Source organism: Schistosoma mansoni, chromosome 2 (assembly GCF_000237925.1).
Source record: "Schistosoma mansoni strain Puerto Rico chromosome 2, complete genome".
In the NCBI taxonomy this organism is placed as follows: domain Eukaryota; kingdom Metazoa; phylum Platyhelminthes; class Trematoda; order Strigeidida; family Schistosomatidae; genus Schistosoma; species Schistosoma mansoni.
The window spans coordinates 19881031-19902618 of record NC_031496.1 but is presented as its reverse complement, the minus strand read 5'-3'; the positions used below and the strand labels follow the sequence as shown (position 1 = coordinate 19902618).

The following is a 21588-nucleotide window of genomic DNA, read 5'->3' as shown; positions in this document are numbered from 1 at the left end:
GAGAATAATTTTTTACCACAACTTATCTAGTAATGAAAATTATAATCGGTTAGATTATTTTTCTCTAATTAATCACTTATGGTGTATACTACAAATCATAACATGTGTATAGAACAAGTGTACATATTTGGGACAGAGTTGTTTTCATACTAGTATCATACATTCTAATACAATACTATTTGATTGGTAATGAATTGTAATAAAAGTATTTTTGTCATTTCCATACGTACACATTAGAACCTTTAATTTAGCAACATTTATCCCAGTTACTATCCCTTATTTATGCGCCAGTCAAATAATATTAATGATAAATGTGATATCACTAGTGTTTTTGGGTAATTGTTTGTTTATTATCAAATCTCAAAGAAAAACAAAAATAATCATGTGAACAAATGTTGTTTATCAAAAATATCACTCTCTCTCTCTAGTCATATGAACTAAAGTGTGTTCTATTAGCTTTCTTTATTGTTTACAATAATGATAAACACGTAATCACAATCATAGACTTCAATAATAATAATGATGTATGAATTAGCATAGTGATAATGAAATCTATCAGAGTCGTAGTAATAATAAAATTCATTTTAAGCAGCTAATAACACATACACAGCTAGAAAAGCAGTCAATCATATTTACATAAAATCTGCATATAAATGAAAGACGAGTTAAATATGTCATTTTAATAAGTTCAAAAATCACTGTTAATGAAATTTAGGCAATTAAATATTTGTCTAGTATCCTGTAAATCTCAGAAATGAACCATATTTTATCACTAAAGAGGAAGAATGTATTTTTAAAATCCCAGCGAATGAATTTGAAATACAACGTTTCGCCTAGCACTCTGGGCCAAGCTTTTTCAAGCAAATATATGCAAACATCAAAATTATCGAATATAAATAAGTACATGGTTCTCCGACTAACCGTATTCTAAATAGGTCATCCAAATACATTCTTCCTCTTTTATGTCTCATATCTACTCGGCTTTCAAACACTGTGAAACTATTCCATCAGTTTTAGACAAAAGTTTTCACGTAGCTTATCAGTTATTCACCAATGACATTGGGTAATGGTATCTATGTACTGTGTTGAAAATCGATTAAAGTTTGAATTTATGATTATGATATTGCACCCGGATGTCTGAATAATATCGTGTTCATCACAAAAGTAAGAAAAGTTATTAACTATTCAGTTAATGTGTACTTCTGATTGTTATTATCAAAAAGTTACCTCATTTTGCGTTTAAGATTGACGTAAACACACATGAGTCGGTCAGTCAGCTACAACGTAGGACCAGGCACATTTATTCATCGGTCCAAGTTGCCATACCTCGTTAGCACAACAAGATCAACACCGGATTCATAGAAGTAGTTAATTTAGTGGTGGTAATATATAAAAGAAAGGTTGTATATAAGGATATAGTATAGGAAGAAAGGAAGATATTAAGCAAGTTTAATCTCAAGGTTTGAGGGAAGACAGAGTGTATACACCTACGTCATTGTGATCAATTCTGAGCCATGTCACCTAAAGTCTCCAACCATTGGTTACAATAGTCACGCGGACCCCAACCAAGTAGTCTGCATTTACCAACATGGCTTAGACTAGAAGTTAATGACTTCAAGTACTGATGCCACATTTTGGTTTGGCCGCCTCTAACTCTTTTTCAACCATTCCCTACACTAGTGAGCATAGCTCGTCGTGGTAATCGGTGTTCAGGCATACGTAACACGTGGCCCAACCATCTCAGTCGATGAAGATCCATGACCTCATCAACTGATTTACCATCATTTCCTAATACCCTGCGTCTAACCTCACTATTACTTACCCGGTGATCACAGCAGATGCGAGAAATATTTCTAAGGCATCAGTGGTCAAATACTAGTAACTTACGAGAATCTTCTACTCTTAATGGCTACGTTTCGCAGCCGTAAAGTAGGACAGAACGAACTGCTGCGCAGTATACTCGTCCCGTAATTGATAGACGGATATCTCGTCTTCGCCATAGGTGATGTAAGTTGGCAAAAGCCAAATGAGCTTTTTGAATCCGTGCTGAGATTTCGTCAAACACCAATCCATTAAGGCTGATCAGACTTCCAAGATAAGTGAAGTTGTCGACGCGTTCGACTACTTTGCTCCCTATCCTTAGTTCAGGTGTTGACACAGGTCAGTCCTGAAGCAACAACTTGCATTTAGAGGGGGAGAAACGCATCCCAAACATCTTGGCATTATTACTCAGTTCTATCAGAAGAATCTGCATTTTGTCAGCGTCTTCACCAAACAGAACTATGTCATCTGTGTATTCTAAGTCACTTAGTGGACCCCCCGGTAGGAGATCAATTCCTGAAAATTCAGTCGACGAGAGAGTTATTTTCAGCAATAGGTCTATAATGAAGTTAAACAAAAATGGGGATAGTGGACAGCCTTGACGGACACTACTTGAGGTTGTAAAATCATATGACAGTTCGCCATAAGCTCTCACTCGACTAGTAGTGTTCGAGTAAAGAGCCTTCACAAGGTTTATGTACTTCTGAGGTACACCTTTTAATGAAAGACACTGTCACAGAACCTCTCGGTCTACAGAGTCAAATACTGCTTGTAAGTCAAGAAAAACTATCGTTTTCGGACGCCGATAAGCATGTCTGTGCTCTAAAACCTGACGAATAGTGAATATGTGGTCGATGCAACCACGACCACGTCTGAAGCCAACCTGATTTTCTCGTGTTTGGAGTTCACGAGTCTTAGTTAGGTAACCAATAATTATTGAGGCAAGTATTTTAGTTGCTATGTTAGTCAGACTAATCTCTCTATGGTTATCACAGGATGGTTTTGGTCCCTTCTTATATATTGGGACAATAAGTGATTATGACCAGTCAGATGGGATTACGTCCAACTTCCAGATTTGAGCCAAAATATTAGTCAACCTAGTCGCTAAAATTGGACCACCATAAATGAAGTTATAAAAAGATTAGTTAAAAATAATTTAGCTCTAGACAAGGGAAAACCTTTTCTTTCATTCTAGTCATCAGTAGAGTTACTACTTACTCTTACATAATGATAACGGTAATATGTGAATAACTTGAAGTGAATGTAATTTACACTTTGATAAATTTCAAATCAGCATGACCTTTTATTATCTTACGCATAGACCTTTTCAGTTAACAGAAACTAATATATAATATGGTCATCCTTTAAAGTATTAAAGCATTTAATTTCCACATTCTTTTGAAAGAATATCCTACTTAAACAGTATTTTAATAGGTTAAGTCGAAGGTTACTTTCATCGATGTTTATCAATAAAATAACTTGGTGTCAATGTTAAAATACTTCTAACTGACTAGTTTAAATTATTAAACTCAATAGCAGCATTAAAATCTTTGAATTGCGTTGCGCTGTTTAGCATTTATGTTTCTGTGAAAGTTTACGAATAAATGATGTGCTGAACTAGTACTGCATTCTTATTAGGAGTTATCTGTAGATTTTTATACATTCCTTCAGCGATATTTTCCATCCAAACACTGATTGATTGGTGGATTTATTAATCAATAATGTACTTACGGTTGGTTCCATCTGACTATTATATATATATCCATAAGTAGGACACATTAATTTTATGTATTTCGATTCTTTTTCTTTTGTACTTAAATTTTTACCATGTGATCTAGAAAGATTTGCGCATAACGTTTATTATTTTACTCTAAACCGAAAAGCTAAACGGAAGAGTTTACTACTAATGATTTTCCTAAAATGTAATTGTACTGTAAATATTCTACTTAAAACTTAATAAGGGTATTTTTTTCAACTGATTGTTTGATATGCTGCTGAAATTCTCAATGTTTTATTGTAATGAGAATGAAAACTGATTCATTTACGAAATGAATATTGTGTAACTACATTTTATCTAATCTCTTTACTGATGTTGCGTAGTCTCTTAGGTCAGGTTATGTCAAATATTCCTTAGGTAATCTGACATCACATTCCAATTTCAATGTAACAATGAATGTTGTGTGTATAAATGTAACTCTATAATTAAATACACATTGTTATAGTACACTTTGAACCTGAATCATTTTGTGATACTGAAGTAAAAATGATAGAGTTTTGAAATAGTAACAGTATTGGTGTGTGTCTACTTATACAACACCTACTTCAATTACTGAAGTTAGAAGCAACTTGAATTCTTCAGTTGTATTGTATTTAGCTAGGGCATCCCATTTTATTTGTTATAAAACACAAAAAAAATCATTTTACCGATTCATAGTATGATTGATTTTAAATGAAGTCGATGTAATGAATTGCACTGTCTAAGCTCAGTGTATATTTGTGAACAGTGAATGAACTTGACTTTGATCTTAGGTGTGTTCTAGAACTTTTTGTTGAACAATATTAAGCCTAAACGCATTGTCAGGCAAATCGTGTAATCTATTCAATAAGTTTGTAATTGTGAGCTATTAATTGCGTCTATTACTCCTCGTGGAGTATAGGCCGCAGACCAGGAATCTTCAACCTAATTTGTCCTGGGCTCTACATCCCAGTTATTCCTAAGTGCTGTCCACTCTCAGTAAGTGGTTGTGCAGACTATCTTGTGCTCACTAGTTACTAGCTTCTAGATGGAATTTCTGGAGTTCTAGCGAGAGGCCGTGACCAATGGAGCTAAACCTTGTCTGGTGTGAGGCAGTCACTCACTGCAGACGATGGAAGATATTCGCTCAATATCATAAATTGATCGAAGTTAGACAATAAAGTCACTGGTTTCTAGCTTATCGACCTGGAAGTTAGGCGTTCGCGCGCAACATCGAAGGCCCTGCGTTCGATTCCCGCATGGGGGTCGTGAATGCTCACTCCTAAGGGGTCTCATATTAGGGCAAAACAGTTGTTCATCCCCATGATCTCTAATTCCAATCCCCGGCACAATGTGTTCCTCTGGTCTGTCTTTTTTCGTTTTGCCTTGAGTGTTCTAAGTTAGGGCTTGCTTGGTGATGCAGTTTGATGTTTTCGGCAATGTTTGTTCTATTTAATTATGGGTTATGTTTGACATGTATCAAGGCATCGGTTATCATGGTATTTAGCGTTAAGTGAAGTATCTATGAGTTTTAACAAGGTTAATGGTGACCAGAATAAAACATTGTACACCGATTCCTAAAATCATTGAATGCTTATTTAAACCTTGATTATTTCATTCAGATGTTTGCAATCAGTGGGTCAAGATACTCGTTAAAACTGTTAAGTGTTCCTGTACTCAAAAGCAATTTGATTTTAGTTCTTATTTTAATCAATTAAATAAAACTAATAACTTAGGACATAACAAATTTCTAATTTAACAGCATTTGTAAATTGACAGGATTGTTTTCGATTCATGGTTAGAAGTACGATTATTGGATGTTGAAGCTGCACAACGTGCTGTAGCTACTACTATTTGGTTACGTTCAACAACGCAATGTCTTATGGAATATGAACTTGCAGGTATTTATAACAATCAATGTAGTTTAAAGATTTAGTAATAAATCGACATGAATTACTTTTAATTTCGGTTAGTTGTAATAATAACAATCATAATGGTAAGTTGTAGTCTGTCATCCGCAAAAATGGTGAATATCATCAGCACTTAGTAGTATATATAAAACTAGAGGCTTCAACTAATATTTTCTGGTTAATGATACTATATCCAATAAATTTTAGACCAAATTAGTCAAACAAGAATTTAGTAGTTAGAAAATAAACTATCAAGGAGATATGAAATTGGTTTTTTCTATATAACGTTGGATGATGTGAAGATTAATTTATAGGTCATCATTACCTGATAGTTTTGTAAGCTTTGTCTATTTGACTGTAGGGATGTTTCGACATTACTGAGTCAATTAGCTTCATTAATACCAGCGTGACCTTAAGAAGTTGTATTCAAGTTGTGAATAAATAATAAGTCTTATTTTTTAAATTCTACTTATATTCGACCTTAAATTTTGCATTTTACGTTATTAACACAATACTTCATTATTTGATTTACAAGATTTAATTTCTAGTTGATTGTAAAGAATGATTTTCTTTATAGATAAGTTGATTATATGGGGTCAAGCTGTGATAATGTTGATGATGATCATTCATAGTTTGGATGATCAAACCTATAAGAATGCTTAATACAAAATATCTGCATTTTTATAGTCAGAAATGTGACTATGAGCGCATCTTACTTTCATGCTGTCCATCAGGGTCCTTGGTACCTATGTGGTTTCGCCACAGCGTTTGTGGTGTATGCTACTTATATCTGTCAGCATTAATATCATCCCCACAATGTTGTATTGTTTAGTTTCTAAACAACCTGCTAGATGAAGTCTAGTTTGCTTGAGAACCAATGTAAAATTACCCTTTTACCAGGTAATTTAGTGGTTAAGGCTTTGAACTTTCAGTCGCCATATAGCTATCTTCTCTCTGCCTACCTCATTTTAAACAGCAAACTGGCATTACGTTATTAGCCCTCACACTTGCAGTTTGTATCCAATATATATATATATATATATATATATATATATATATATAACTCCGCCTGTAGCTCTTCCAGAACCACTGTCGTTCCAAAGCCCTTGTAAAAGAGGGAGGTTGGACATGAGGTCTGTAAACTCACCCCGTAGAAAAAACTTGTTAAAAACACGCCAACCAGATTAAACAAACTAAACCATATAAACCCTGTCTTGGGAGTTGGAGGAAGAATTATTTCGCCTAAAGATGATAGCCAAGATTCTTCAGAAGTCACGAGACCGATGCTCCTTCTAATAACCAGAGCAACATTTTTTATAGATACATGGAACGTCCGGACAATGTGGGAAACTGGGAAGACCAGTCAAAAAGCAACGGAAATGAGGAGATACATCTTAACATTACTTGGAATGAGCGGAACCAATTGCACCAAAGCTAAACAGCAAAGGCTGGATACGGGTGAGATGCTGCTGTACTCTAGAAACGGAGAGGAAAATGCTCCACACACTCAGGTAGTTGCTCTGATGCTGTTCAAAGAAGCACGAAATGCACTCGTAGGATGGGCATCTCACGGATCCAGAATAGTCAAAGCATCATTCAAAGCAAAGAATAATGAAATCACAATGAATGTTATCCAGTGTTATGTACCCACCAATGAGAGCAACGACGACATTAAAGGTCAGTTCTATGAAAGGCTGCAATCAATTATAGCGAAGTGCTCACGAAAGGACCTCACCATCCTGATGGGAGATCTAAACGCCAAAGTCGGAACGGACAACACCGGATATGAAGATATCATAGGACGACATGGACTGGGAGAGAGAAGCGAGAATGGTGACAGATTTGCAAATCTATGTGCATTCAATAAATTGGTTATAGGCGTCACAATATTCCCCCACAAACGCATACAAAATGTTACATGGGTCTCACTGGACCACACCACAGAGAACCAGATAGATTTTATTTTTATCAATAAAAAGTTCCGAAGGACAATGGAAGATATGAGAACCAGGAGAGGAGCTGACATAGCTTCAGACCACCACCTGGTGGCTGTCGAGATGAAACTGCAGCTAAAGAAACACTGGACAACTGGACAAACAGCATTACAAAGGTTCAATACAGCCTTCCTTCGAGATACTAACAAACTCAATGAATTCAAGATAGCTCTCAACAACAGGTTCCAAGCTCTACAGGATCTACTGAAAGAAGAAAGTTCGATGGAGGCTAACTGGAAGGGATCAAAGAAGCATTAAATTCAACGTGTCAGGAGGTTCTGGGTCCTAAGAAGCATCATCATGAGGAATTGGTCTCTATGAGAAACCTGGACATGATTCAAGAAGGGAAGAACAAAAAGACAGCAATTAACAACAGTCGAACACGAGAAGAGTAAGTCAAGGCATAAGGTGAATACACAGAAGCAAACAAGCAATGGAAGAGGAGTATTAGAGATGACAAGCAGAAATACGTGGAAAGGCTAACAAAGACAGTGGAAGAAAGCTGCAAGAGAAAGAAATATGAAACAACTATATGATACAACGAAGAAACTAGCAGGGAGATATAGTAAACCAGAGAGACCCGTCAAGGACAAAGAAGAGAAGGCGATCACAGGTTCAAAAACAGAGGAAGAGATGCGTATAATACTTTGAGGAACTGTTGAATAGACCAGCTCCATTTAATCTACCGGAAATCAAAGCAGCACACACAAACCTACCTATGGATGTCATCCCACCAACGATCGATGAAATTAAGATGGCCTATCACCAGACAAATCAAGAATGGGAAACCAGCAGGACCTGACAATATATCTGCTGAAGCATTGAAGTCAGACACTGAAGTAACTGAAAGCATGTTTCACGTTCTGTTCAAGAAGATTTAGTAGCAGGAACACGAGCCTATGGACTGGAAACAATGACACCTCATCAAGATACCAAAGAAAGGAGATTTGAGCAAATGTGAGAACTACAGAGGCATCATACTACTGTCAGTACCAGGAAAAGTTTATAACAGAGTGTTGCTGAACCGGATGAAAGACGCAGTAGATGCCTAACTTCGAGATCAACAGGCTGGATTCCGTAAGGATCAGTCGTGCACAAACCAGATCTCGACACTACGGATCATCGTTGAACAATCAGTTAAGTGGAACTCGTAACTATACATCAACTCCATTGACTATGAGGCGTTTGACAATGTGGACAGGAAAACATCATGGAAACTTCCATATTATGGAGTTTCTGAGAAGATTGTCAATATTATCCGGGACTCATACGATGGACTATAGTGCAAAGTCGTGCATGGAGGACAGCTGACAGATTCATTTCCAGTAAAGACCGAAGTCAGACAAGGCTGTCTACTCTCCTCCTGCCTCTTTCTTCTAGTGATTCACCGGGGTAAGCGGCCTAAGTAATATATATATATATATATATATATATATATGGTAAGCCATTCATTATCTTTATAAAGCATTGAGTTATTGAATTGGACATCATCCTACTACTGATTGATATATTGGTTTTTTCCTATGAAGTTAAATTTATATTGCATCAAAAATATGATCAATGGTTACGATATATATATATATATATATATATATATATATATATATATATAGCTGGATCTTTTTAGTTCCAATAATCGACATAATAAAAGGGGTCAGCTTTTGTATAGAAAAAGTTACGATATATTACCGCAATCAACATTTCCTTTGGTATCGTCATAATATATATCAGTTGTACAGATGTTTAATGATTGTATCTTTGCTTTGTGTTTCGAAAATCTAAGTGTCTTCAAATAAAAGTATTCGGTAACTGAGTATAGGTAATCATTACTATCTTCAGATAGCATTTCTCGTATTCTATAAGAAAATTATGTTAGGAATGCTGAACTCAGGTAGCATTTTTTTTAGGATTGGAGATTGATTTTCAACAATGTTGTGTTTGCAGTTTGATTTAGTCATTGTCACAAACCTGACTTTCGACCGATCACCTGTGCAAAAGAAGATCAGGTCTATTTCAAAAGTTGTAATGCCAATAGTGAAAAAAAGCTGTTTACAGCTCATGCATATTTATTTGTGGGTTTCTAAATTAAAAGAACATGTGGAAGGTGACCTTGGTCAGATGAGTAGTGTATTCGTTCATCCAATGCTGAGATAGTCTATAATCTGTCTGATTCTGTCCTAGTATATCACAGTGTTTTTTCTTGTTAAAATGCTGGTCTTGACTAACTGAATGGTTCACCACTTTATCACTAACATTATTTCTTGATGGAAAAAATACAAAGTTTATCAATACATGGTTTAGTAACATGTAGTAGGAATGTTAATTTTATCAGATTTCAACTGTTTTTTTTACTCATTTTGTTGGCCATTTATTGTTAGTGTTTACATATTTTAGAATGTTTACGTCGTCGTGATCAAACACTCACTGGTGATAGTGGTGACGGTTGTGATAATGGCAATACAACAACTAAAACATCAACAAAATATTGTTCTTCTAAAAAAGATGAAAACAAACGAAAAATTCGTCGGCTACAGCGTATATTGTCTCATAGTTTAGCAGCATTTTTAGCTGGTCAACCTGGTGGAGCATATTCTATTAAACGATTATTAGCAGCTGATGTAAAACAATTGTTTCGAAAACAGGATAACAACGATAATAATATCTGTGAGAATCAATGTAGGTTTTTGTTATATCTTCCAAAAAGAAACTGATTATTCAATAGTATTGATGAGGCCGTCATCATGAAAACAGTTGTGTTGTCTAGTCTAATCACTGATTAAATTATATTCAATGTATGCCTGCAAGATCAATGAATTGTTTTGTCAATGACCCAGTGACCGGTAAACAACAACTGAGAGCTTAACACGTATTGGCTTTCGAGTAACTTCCAACCCAGTGTCCAGTCAGAAGACGAAATTAACAAACACATATCTTCGATATTATACTTATTTATTTATTTATTTGAACACATAAATATAGGTACAAAGGGGCACCGAATACAAATGCGCCACACAAACCAAATGACTTGTGTGAGGGCTGGGATACTCCACGAACACCGAAACCGAAGCAGGTAGTTTCCTTAGGGAGCCACATCCGGAGTCCTTGACCTAAAGGCCTAATCCACAAGGTAGTGGATCAACGTCAGGAGATGCAGTCCCATTTTAGCCAGTGAGTAACAATAGGTTCATACACCATTTGTTCCTTCAGGATCCTGGAGCCCATGTGCACTATTGATTTGGAATCAGGATTTTCTAACTCCCCTAGGCGGGTCCTCCATATCCACCAACCCGGTTAAAGCGCCGGACATTCGCCTTTCGTCCTCTCAATTTCGTAAACAACACCCTCGCTATGAGAAGGCAGTGAGTAGAACTTCTCTGATAGTGGTTGTATACTCGTGACCATGTGAGAGCATTTCGAGAGGGAGAGCAGACTATCCTCACCCTCGGAAATATCAGGGCATTCGGGGGCTATATATTGTACAGTAATTTCTTAAAGCTTAAACATTCATGTGCTTATATGGATGCATCATCGGTTTACAACATCCTAAATAGAAAATCATGATATATACACAATAAATCCATGAGTAGCATAGGATTGAAAAAGAGGCTGAATATTGAACTAGTAATAGTCAAGGAACAGTAGAGAGTATAGGCACAGTTAAGGAGTCTAATGAATGCTAATAGCTCAAAGAATTTAGAAATACGATGATCCATATACCTAATGATTACACAATAAAGACATAAAAAAATGATAATCTGTAAAATATAATTCCAAAAGTTACGATTTCTTAAATACTCCTCTCATAACAACAGCTTTAATGAAGTCACTATTCTTTTTGTATATTAAGTGGCATGAAAAGATAATGGTGTAGTCAACTAGGTCGTCCAGTGTTTATATTTATTGATGACATCGACTAGCAGTCGCACTATATCAAAAATGTGCTGGAGCTGAAAAGTAAGGACCAGTAGATTTATGAGGATGGTCCTCCTCCTCAGTGTGGAAATTGAACATACAGATTTCTGTCGTGTATGGAGTTTTAACGAGGTCTCAAAATAAAATAACAGAGCTTATTAACGATTTTTCTCCGGTTACCCTTGGTTCTTCAGATGGTAATATTCGGTGAATAAAATTGTCTACAAGTTTAAATTTCTCTGATGGTTCTGAGATTCATCGATCTTCTCTCACATACTAACAACTCTCCAAAATCCAGTCGAGCCTCCTATTGGGCTTTAGTTAATGACAACTTTTTGTTTCAACCTTTCACTCAATAATGGGTGATAACTCAAGACATTGATGAAGCAGTTTTATTTTATTGAAAATATATTTTCAAAAGTGTCAAGAAAATCATGGGCAAAAGAAACTTCTAATTTTTACTTCGTGATGACCACTAGTCCAGAGCTACTGTATTTACTATGTCCTCCCATTATCCAATAAATATTATTTGTTATTAAAATTAATGGTACATCCGATTCACACATCTTATTTCCAGATATCACGCAACAATTAAAGGCAACTTTGCGATTTTTGTACATAAGACCTCTATCGGTGCAAAATAGCTAGTCCATGTCGCTTCAATACAGAAACTAAGAAACTTAGAACTTTGATGACAAAATAACAATTTATTTTTCCATAGGTTAGACCACGCATGGATTTGAACTAGACAACTATTAGTAACCAGGATGTACTGGACAGGTGTTTCGTCCCATCACGAGACTATTCAACAGTGTATGCATGCACGATCCGACCGGGTATCGAACCCAGAACTTTCGGTCTCGCGCACGAATGTTTAGCCTCTAGAATATGTATATATATAATACTTTTAAACACTTATTTGAATAGATGGAATGTACATTCACAACGATCAACATCAGTATGAACTTATGAATTTACTGAAGATTTTCCTATTTTCTAAATTTAACCAATATTATTTATTTAACGGTCTCATCAAATGTCATAGATATTTCGGGAAGAATATTCAGTCGTATGATTACATGCATTATTTCTTAAGCTGAATAACGAATACAGCTTTTTTTGGATTTTGTTCAGTATTTCAATACCATAAATAGCAGTATGACCATACAACTAACTATTTAACTGTAAAATCAAATTATACAATGTAAAAACGTTCTTATTCATCTACCTTGCATTTATTTCAAGAAGCGGTTCTCTTAAGTGTTCTCTATGTAAAATCGCTTTGTATAGTTTTTACTTGTCACATGATTTTCCGACTAATTCTCATTAGTCTTTAATTCATCACCTTTCACATTTATATATTTTGTAGCTCAATTTAAATCAATGCCTAAAACTTGTAAGAAAATAAATGTAGATGACATTCCATTACAAGAACCAGACCATGAATCGGGTATAACGTTCAATTTATTTAAAGGAGGTTATCAAGTTACAGATTACCTGAATATTGATTCGTAAGTAGGGATTTTCATATTTTTCTGTTTTTCCTACTAATAATAAATACTCACTGGATGCTAATAAATGAAGTTAATCGGTCGGGAAATATAGTGTATGATTACTAATTAGAATGATAAAGCATGGAACAATGAATTACTAGTTGTAATACTTGGTTTCCAACAATTATTTCGCAGGTTTAAACTTGCTCATAGCTCTTATTGTGAACTATGTGCAATAACATCTGAAGACACTGAGTGGTATGATATTTAGAACTCTGCCCGAGCAGTCCTGATGAATCAATAGTTCCCAGTTTTATGAAGCTGTCTTTCGTTCCACTATACAATACCATAAATTGATCACCTCCACACTTCCTATTTAGTCCCAGAGTACTCAAACAATTCGATATACAACCGTAGCTGCTACCTTAACAGGGTGGTCGGGCTTGCCTGTCGTGATAACTCAACCGAGCTAAATTGGCTGGAACGTATGTTCCTGTAGGTTCTACCATGCGAGCCAGGTCGATTGGAAAACGGTAAGACTCAAAACAGCGATTCAAGGTCTGAGGGAGAAGTCGTACTGCTGATTGCAGAGTAGTGTGACAGCAGTAAGGTGTATCCCTCGGACAACCAGCATCTGCAGCGATGCTGCCTTCTCACAAGGAAGGAAGGGGTTAGGAAAGTTCGATCCTAAAAATGTCACGCCTCACGTTACCTCACAGATTTCCGTCTCTGGCGGTAAGACCCTTTGATGGACGGAGCTAACACGTCAAAAACCTCCCACAAAAAGGCCGTGCGTGATCGCCCTCAGGCAGTTGTCCCTTGGACTCTGCAGTCACGCTCCCAGGTCGTAAAGACCAACATTAATCCAACCTCCTTTTCAGGTTCCTCAAGAAATACCTTTCCACGGTGTAGGCAGCCGGAAAGTGATATTAGCCCTTATACTCGTGACAGCGCACGAGATCAAGTTGATCACATTCAAATCCTTCCTACACCTAATAACTCTTTTATCTCCACGACTAACCCTTCTCACGTCCCTTTATCACCTCGCACCGCTAGGGCAAACGATTCGAATACGCGAAACGTTATTCCTGGTCTCCTGAAATCACGCTCTAAACTACGTGTAGGAACTTTTAACGTCCGAACATTGTGCCAAATAGGACAACAGGCTTCCTTAGTTATGACCTCGCCATGTCATGTCGTAGATGCACACTGCTGAGGAGTCCCACAATAGGACAAAACGGCCGTCCAGTGCTTCCAGGTTTTCCATGGTGGTTTAGCTTCAATTGACTCACAATCTCAACTATAAAATTACTAAAATCTCCACAAAACCCCCTTCTGATCATAATAAAGAACCAACTCGATTCACGCTTCGTGTATATGGAAGCCCTGATGCTGCTTCCCTTGGCCTCGCTGGCGTAGGTATAGCATTGAGTCCTAAGGCAGAACTAGCTCTTTTAGACTGGATCCCAGTCGACAGTCATCTGTGCGCTGTCCAATTAAACGGAACAGTAAGGACTCGGAAAGATAGGGACACCCGTCGTCATCTCTGCCACTGACTGCAGCCCAGATGATGTAAAAAATGAGTTTTACAGAAAGCTTTCCGACCTTCTCCGAAAAGCTAGGATTAGACAATATGCAATAATGGATAGGGAAGAAATAACTGTCCGGTGCTCTTGGTATTTTAGTTCGATTCCTGTCACTGTGCTAAAAAAGAGATTTCCCTTAGGTTAATCGGTCCATGCATAACACTTTTTAGATAATTTTATTATTGTTGTTAATATAAGTGAAATATACATATTTGTTATACTTGTTTTACCTTTTTCTTTCATAGATTATACCCTGAAATGATATCAGTTGAGGGTCGATCAAGTGTAGAAGACATAGATGAGCCCGAGTATTATGATCCAAGTAGCAGTTATAATCTTGCTGTACGATTACGAAAACAAATCGCTTCTGGATCGCTTAATGAAGCTTCCAGTGATGATAATTACAAATGCCTTAATGAAAACACATCGTTATATGAACCAAATAAAAATGAAAATGAGGAAGATTGTTTTGAAAATGATGACTTTTTAGATGAGGGTAAAACTACTTGTGGAACCTGTGGTAAATTTATTAAAATTCAAGGTACTTTGCAAACTTCTATGTTAAGGCATCGAAGAAACTGTCAACCGTATAATGATTAGGAATTTTCCTGTCAAAAGCCAAGTACTCCTATAACCTTGTATATATATATAAATATATATTTCTTACTTGACATTTTATTGGATGATTTATTTCATTTTGTGCACATGTGGCTCGGTTTTTATAACTAACTCAATTAACGCAAGATGTCGAGCATTATAGGCTATCTACCGGTCATGTTGCTTCTCTTGGAACTTTTGTCAATTTTAGTTGAGTTAGGGAGTCTTTTTTAAGGCTAAACTATTACCTGTCTTTTTCTGACCGACTGCCGCTCATTTTTCAAATGTCTTTCAAATTCATAATTTACAACTGTCGACGACTACATCACTCACTCAATGGTTTACTTCGCACGAGGGATCTTATGAACAAATCGAACCACAAGTACGTATGACAGGCCTGAGCATTCAGTCGCCTCTTTTGTTGTAGAAAGGTTGATTGTAAGTTTGTTGCGTATGCAGCCTCAAGCTGGTGTCTACCTCGCGCAATAACATCATACAGAAAAACGGCAAGAGCTAAGACTCATAGAACTTCTTCACATTTGCACAGTAGGACTAGATATCGTCCTCCAACCACATTGTGGAGTATCAGGTATGCTACGTCGATTAGTTCGAACACACTTTAAATTTCATAACGAAAGAACACTTCCCAAAATGAGCTAAGAAATAAACTACCTTAACCGATTAAGCGTTTTGACTGCATATAACACTAACACGGGGAATTCCTTATCTGAGTGATGATATTAAGGCGAGTTTCTTCAGGAAGCCTTACAAACTAAGTTTGTGTTGGATTATAATTTAGTGATTTGTATTGCTATCTAAACATAAATCCTAACTACACGCTGAGAAAGACGATGCCTAGTCACGCAAACCAAAGTTAACGAACAATCTGCCGTTACATTTATTGTTAACAGACCATCTATGGCGCGTGAACAGTAGTGACTCAACATGGGAAAATAAACAATATATATACCTACCAACCCACCATTTGTTAAATGAAACACAGAGATAAAGATACTGACCACCACAAAGCTATAGAACGAAGCCATCAAAAAGACCACTTTAGTCAGGAATACGATAGAGGTTAACCTCTGAGTGGACGAAACGATACAAACCAACTCAAACTCCCTAGTTTCAAATGACTCATATACGATATGTAGTAATTAATCACCCAAATACATACATCGAATAAGTACACAATTCCTTATAACCAGCAATTTTAACACGATACAACATACCACCATTTTAACCACTTTAGAAAGAATACAGAAAACCAAGCTAGTAATAAATGATATATTTACAAGCAAGTAGATTACGGTGACAAGACTAAGTGCTCTCCTTATTGGGCTTTGAGGGCCATTCTACGATGTGTTCAATGGAGCCAGCTTCATACTGCTGCCACATTCGGAAATAAAGGGCTTCTATGTCAGCAGTGTAGCTGCGACAGCTGAAAAGAGCAGATGACTCTCTTGCCTTCCAAACCTGTAAAATGAATATCAGAAGTAAAAACACCAGACTTACTTTAGCCCGCATTGCTTGAAGATATTCACGGTTGTTTCCCAACTTGGTTGCGATTCGAACGTAGTCCTCCTGACTGTTGGCGACAAGCTCAGGACATCCCAAAGTGTGAAGCTGGCTGGCCGCAACGCGACTCGCTAATGTTTCGAGTGGAAGGGTAACTACAGGACAACCAGCCCACAGAACGTCCATGCCAGTAGTATGTCCATTGCACAAAGGCGTGTCCAGACAGACATCAGCAACCTATATTCATAAGTTATGAAGTTCTAGAAGCTTACCTGACCACGCCGAACATGTTCCTCCTTTGGCGCAACGTTACTAAATAAAATTCGACGGTTCACCTGTTGAAGACCCATCTCTGAGGCCGCTGCAAGTGCACCGGCTTCGCCAGCAGCTGGAAAACGTAGCAGCCACAACACACTGTTCGGGACACCTTTCAGGATTTCAACCCACATTCTCATTGTTGACGGATCAACCTTATATAGCTGATTAAAGTTGCAAAAAACGACGGCATCCTCCGGCAAGCCATAGTGTTGCCTGGAAGTAAGAATGAGATCACGAGGTACTTCTTCACCAGCAGAAGCTTTGGATTGTGTTTGTTGTGTCACCAAACCATTATGAATAGTTACGCCATTAATAGTACAAGACGGACTGTTTGTACGAATCATGTTTTGTATAGGCTGTAAAGAGGGAATCGTTAACACGGTGAGCTTTGTGAAGTAAGAAACATCTTTACGTTGGCTGCCATGAATCTCAACCAAGCGACCTCCGTAAGTGACTTCACGCACACAAGCAACTTGTAGCAGGGGTTTGATATCTAAACCACTGACAACGATAGAATTATCTGTTACACGGCGTCCTGCGGTGGCATCTTCAGCACTCTCCAGAATAACCCGGTTGCGTAAATGAGGAAACATCTGTTGATGATCCCCAATAAAGAATGTCTTGGGCATGTATGCCAACTTTTCAGAGTATTGATGGCTTAAGTGCATGGGAGATGTTACCATGTCCGTGATGATATAATCCATAAATGTCGAACCACTTGTGCCAGGATAACCCAGCCACATAGCTTGGATTGGTGCAGGCTTCAGTGCAAATATTTCATTACGTGCACCTTTCGTATAGCCATTCATATTTAGGAGAATATGAATTCCATCGCTTGCAATTTTATCTGCAGCTTTTCCATGACACTGAATCCCACTTAGATCGACGAAGTGTTCAGCTTCATTTGCGACTTTAGCTCTGAAATTGGTGCCATCGTCAGGTGCAAGTGAGTAACAGAACACCTCGACTTTAGTTCGATCATGTAGACCTGGGATACTTTGCATCAAATGACTGGTCGGATGATTGCAAAAATCAGAGCTAACGTAGCCAATTCTTAAACGTTGCCCAGCAGGTAATTTTTTGCTGAATCTAAATGGTTGATGATGCAGCAAAGACACCTTTTCCAAACACAGCGAAGCATGTTTCCCGGCAATCTTTTTGCGCTGGTCATGCGTCAGTGGGTATAACATGGAATGATGAGGGTGTACAGATGGCAGGCGATTTGATTCTAGCTGATCTTGTACCATGGAAACAAGTTTCTTCATTCGGTGCTTGTAATCAGACCAGTCACATACAATTTGCAGGCAGTGAGCAAGGTTGCAAAAAGCATCCGGGAAGTTAGGTTTTAATTTCAAGGCGGTCTTGTAGGATGTTATAGCATCGGCGAGGTTACCACTGTCCTTCAGAATGCTAGCTAGATTTGAATGAGCATCAGCGAATGCAGGATTAATCTGAATAGCTCTTTGATAACACTGCATCGCACCTTGAACATCTTGCAATTCTTTCAAGGTGTTCCCCATATTGGAGTAAGCATCGGCAAATGTTGGTGATATGCGAATTGCTTCCCGATAGTGAAGCAAAGCTTCTTGCAATTTTCCTTGTAATTGAAGCATGCTTGCGAGGTTAGAATGAGCTACAGCAAATTCAGGATATATCTCAAGTGCTCGAACGTATAGTCGTATTGCCTCCTCCGCTTTTCCTTGTTCACGTTTGATGTTTGCTAGGTTGTTCAAGGAATCTGCATGGGTAGGGCACAATCTCAAGGCTGTGTTGTAATACTCCTCAGCTTCTAAAACCTTTCCCTTTTCCTTGAGTGCATTGGCCAAGTTACAATAAGCATCGGGGAAATTGGGCTGCAACTCAATTGCTCTCTTGTAAGTATCGATGGCAAGATCGATAAGATTTTGCTCATAATAAACACAGGCTAAATTCCCATGCACAACAGCGTTATTTGGAGATAGTGTCAAAGCCCTAAGGTAGGCTGCTACTGCACGGTCGAATATGCGAGCTTCTTTCAGCACGTTTCCGAGGTTGACGTAAGCATCCAGAAAGGTAGGATCCAAAGTAACAGCCTAGAAATAAATACATAATGAAAACCCACCTTTTCAAAGTGATGGATTGCCAACCATATCTCATTTTGAGCATTGAACACACATCCCAGGTTGCTCCAAGCCACTGCGAATGTTGGACAGGTCTCAATCGCTTTCAGATAGCATGACTACAACAAAAATGAAAATATATAAAAGCAGAAGACGCGGGCGCTGAGCGGCTGTCAACCAACAGGTCCACAGCTAAGCATGCGAGCGCAATCACTACCTACAACAGACAGCGACTCACCACCCTTGAGCCGAACTTGATGAAATAACTTAAAGCGCAGTGCAAAACTTGCACTTAAGGGAACGCGCGAAGGGTAGGAGAAGGGGGAACTCACGAATGCATTTGTTCGCAGAACCAGTCCAGACTGAAGGATTGACTGAACAGCAACCGATCGGAGACTGCACATAGCTGTTTGAAAGAAAAAACCTCGTTCATTAGAAAAACTGTAGGATGGCTGGAAAGTTTGCTTGATTTACTAAGCAGCGCGGCGGCCATGTAGGCCGCTATTTTAAAAAAACATAGCAAAATACTATTCAAGCAAACAATCGCAGCGCGCCGCGGCGACTTATATGCCGCCTTACTTTCGCCTCATCCAATCGTCCAAGTGCTTTAAGTAGGTTTCCCAGATCACTTCGAACGCAATATAAATCCTAAAAAAATTGTTAAGACGCAAAGAGATCATACTGGGTTGTACTGCAGTGCTGTTGCATAAGCATTTACTGCAGACTCCATATCGCCTGCAGCAACTAAAGCAGCAGCCAAATTAATGTATCCATCGATAAAGTCCGGTTTTATTCTTAATGCGTGTCTGTAGTTGTCAATTGCTTCCTTCAACTGCCCTCGCTCTTTGAAAACATTGCCAAGGTTGGAATACGCCTCTGCCATTAAAGGGTTTTGTTTGATAGCTAACTGGCTGAAGTAGGCTGATCTTTCCATCCGGCGACACTGGAAGTGTATAGAACTGAGCAGTAGCAATGTGGATGTATTCTCTGGGTCCTGGTGCCATAATTGCATACAATGTTGTTCAGCCCGCTCATAATCTCCAGCTTGGTATTCTCTGTGTGCTAGTTCAGCAAGACCTGAACAAAGATTGATAGTCAATAACACGAAAGGATAGAAGAAAGACACCTTGTGTTGCGATACTTACTTGAAACATCTGTAAGACGCAAAATGGAACGCCTCTCAATCATACTACCTGATGATCGACTTAGACGAAACAAAATGTCGTTGAGCGCCGTCGCCATAAAATGAAGTAACGCACATTAACAAAATGATTGTTATAAACACCATAACTAAAACCACTGAATTTCAATCTAAATTAATAGTATACAGTTCTTTACATGTTTCTTATTACTCCAACAACACGATATGAGTGTTCAATGGCTGGGTATCAAAGTTGGGGCCATCCAGATAATGACAGGATTTATGTTCATAGTTTAATTAACCTAATTATCACCTCTGATTTCCTCTTTGGGTGAATGGATTTGATTATTCTTCACAGATTTGAAGCATGATCTACCTAAAGTCTCTAAATATTTGTACACAAACGTTTTTTTATCTAAACAGCAAACAATCGCATCACACAGTTCAAGAACAGAAGAATGTACAGACAAAAGTCAGTATATACTTGATGGCGTGACTGGGTATGGGTTTGAATCAGTATCCTTATTCCAGGTGACTCAAACTCTTGCAATTTTCGGAGTCTTATAACTTGTCAAAAATCTCACCATCGGTATAATAGCAATAAAGCTGTCCCCCTTCTTCGGCTACAATCCTTCTTTTTAGTGAGTCTAATGGTGTTTATAATCTTGCTTGACATTCCTTCAGTTCACGAGCAGAACTCAGTTATGAGGAGAAAGCCAAATAAAGAGATTATCAAGTTTTGTATCTATGGTCTCATAGATATTGTAGTGGTAAATAAATCCCCAAAATCAATAGATCTGTACGTTTGTGATAATTCTGGCATCTGACAAAAACAACAAAAAAACAAAACAAAAATCCATATAGTTAAGGACGGCCGCTTCGTCCTATTATGGGACTCCTCAGCAGTGCGCATCCACGATCCCGCACTCGCTAGGGAAAACCTGGAAGCACTATTCGACAGCCGTTTCGTTCTATTGTGGGACTCCTCAGTGGTAGTACGCATCCACGACCTCGTCTCGCGCCAGAGCTTCTAAGTTTTCCCTGATGGTCTAGCTTCAGATGACTTACGTTTTCAACTATGAGAAAGATAAAAGATAATTTTAAAAAAATTGGAAAGCAAAGATTTAAAACAAAAACAATAAAATATAAACTTACCATATCAACTAATGCAATATAAATAAACATTCCAGCAGCTAACATAAATATCCATGTATCTAATGAATGCATTCCACCAAGTAAAAAACCAATAATCATTCCAGCAGCACATAATATACTGGATAATAAATTATAAAATAATGCTGATTTTACAGACATTCCAGCATGTAATAAAACAGCGAAATCACCTAAAAGAGATGACATTAAAAAAAGATATTACAATTATTAGAAGGGGGTTTCGTGAAGATTTTAGTAAATTTTATATGGTTGAAATCATGAGTCAATTGAAGCTAGACCACCATGGAA

At 37.7% G+C, this 21588-nt stretch overlaps 2 protein-coding genes across 2 annotated transcripts in view; one reads left to right on the top strand and one right to left on the bottom strand.

Moving 5' to 3' along the window:
• Smp_147330 (putative atp-dependent RNA helicase) overlaps window positions 1-15111 on the top strand; it is a gene marked incomplete at its 5' end in the record, with an annotated part of 56595 nt that extends 41484 nt beyond the window's left edge. Inside the window, 4 exons of the mRNA XM_018796015.1 lie at window positions 5336-5457; window positions 9855-10136; window positions 12742-12883; window positions 14697-15111. Of these exons, the coding sequence (XP_018650270.1) occupies window positions 5336-5457; window positions 9855-10136; window positions 12742-12883; window positions 14697-15051 (901 nt within the window). The 3' untranslated portion in view covers window positions 15052-15111. The remainder of the gene's footprint in view (window positions 1-5335; window positions 5458-9854; window positions 10137-12741; window positions 12884-14696) is intronic.
• Window positions 15112-16324: 1213 nt separating this feature from the next.
• Smp_046930 (putative o-linked n-acetylglucosamine transferase, ogt) lies at window positions 16325-20228 on the bottom strand (the record flags this gene model as incomplete). The annotated part of the gene is made up of 7 exons (XM_018796014.1): window positions 16325-16527; window positions 16567-16806; window positions 16842-18959; window positions 18989-19105; window positions 19566-19634; window positions 19669-20063; window positions 20132-20228. The coding sequence occupies 7 exons, from the start codon at window positions 20226-20228 to the stop codon at window positions 16372-16374; spliced, it is 3192 nt and encodes a 1063-aa protein (XP_018650269.1). The 3' UTR covers window positions 16325-16371.
• Between the last annotated feature and the right edge of the window lie 1360 nt (window positions 20229-21588).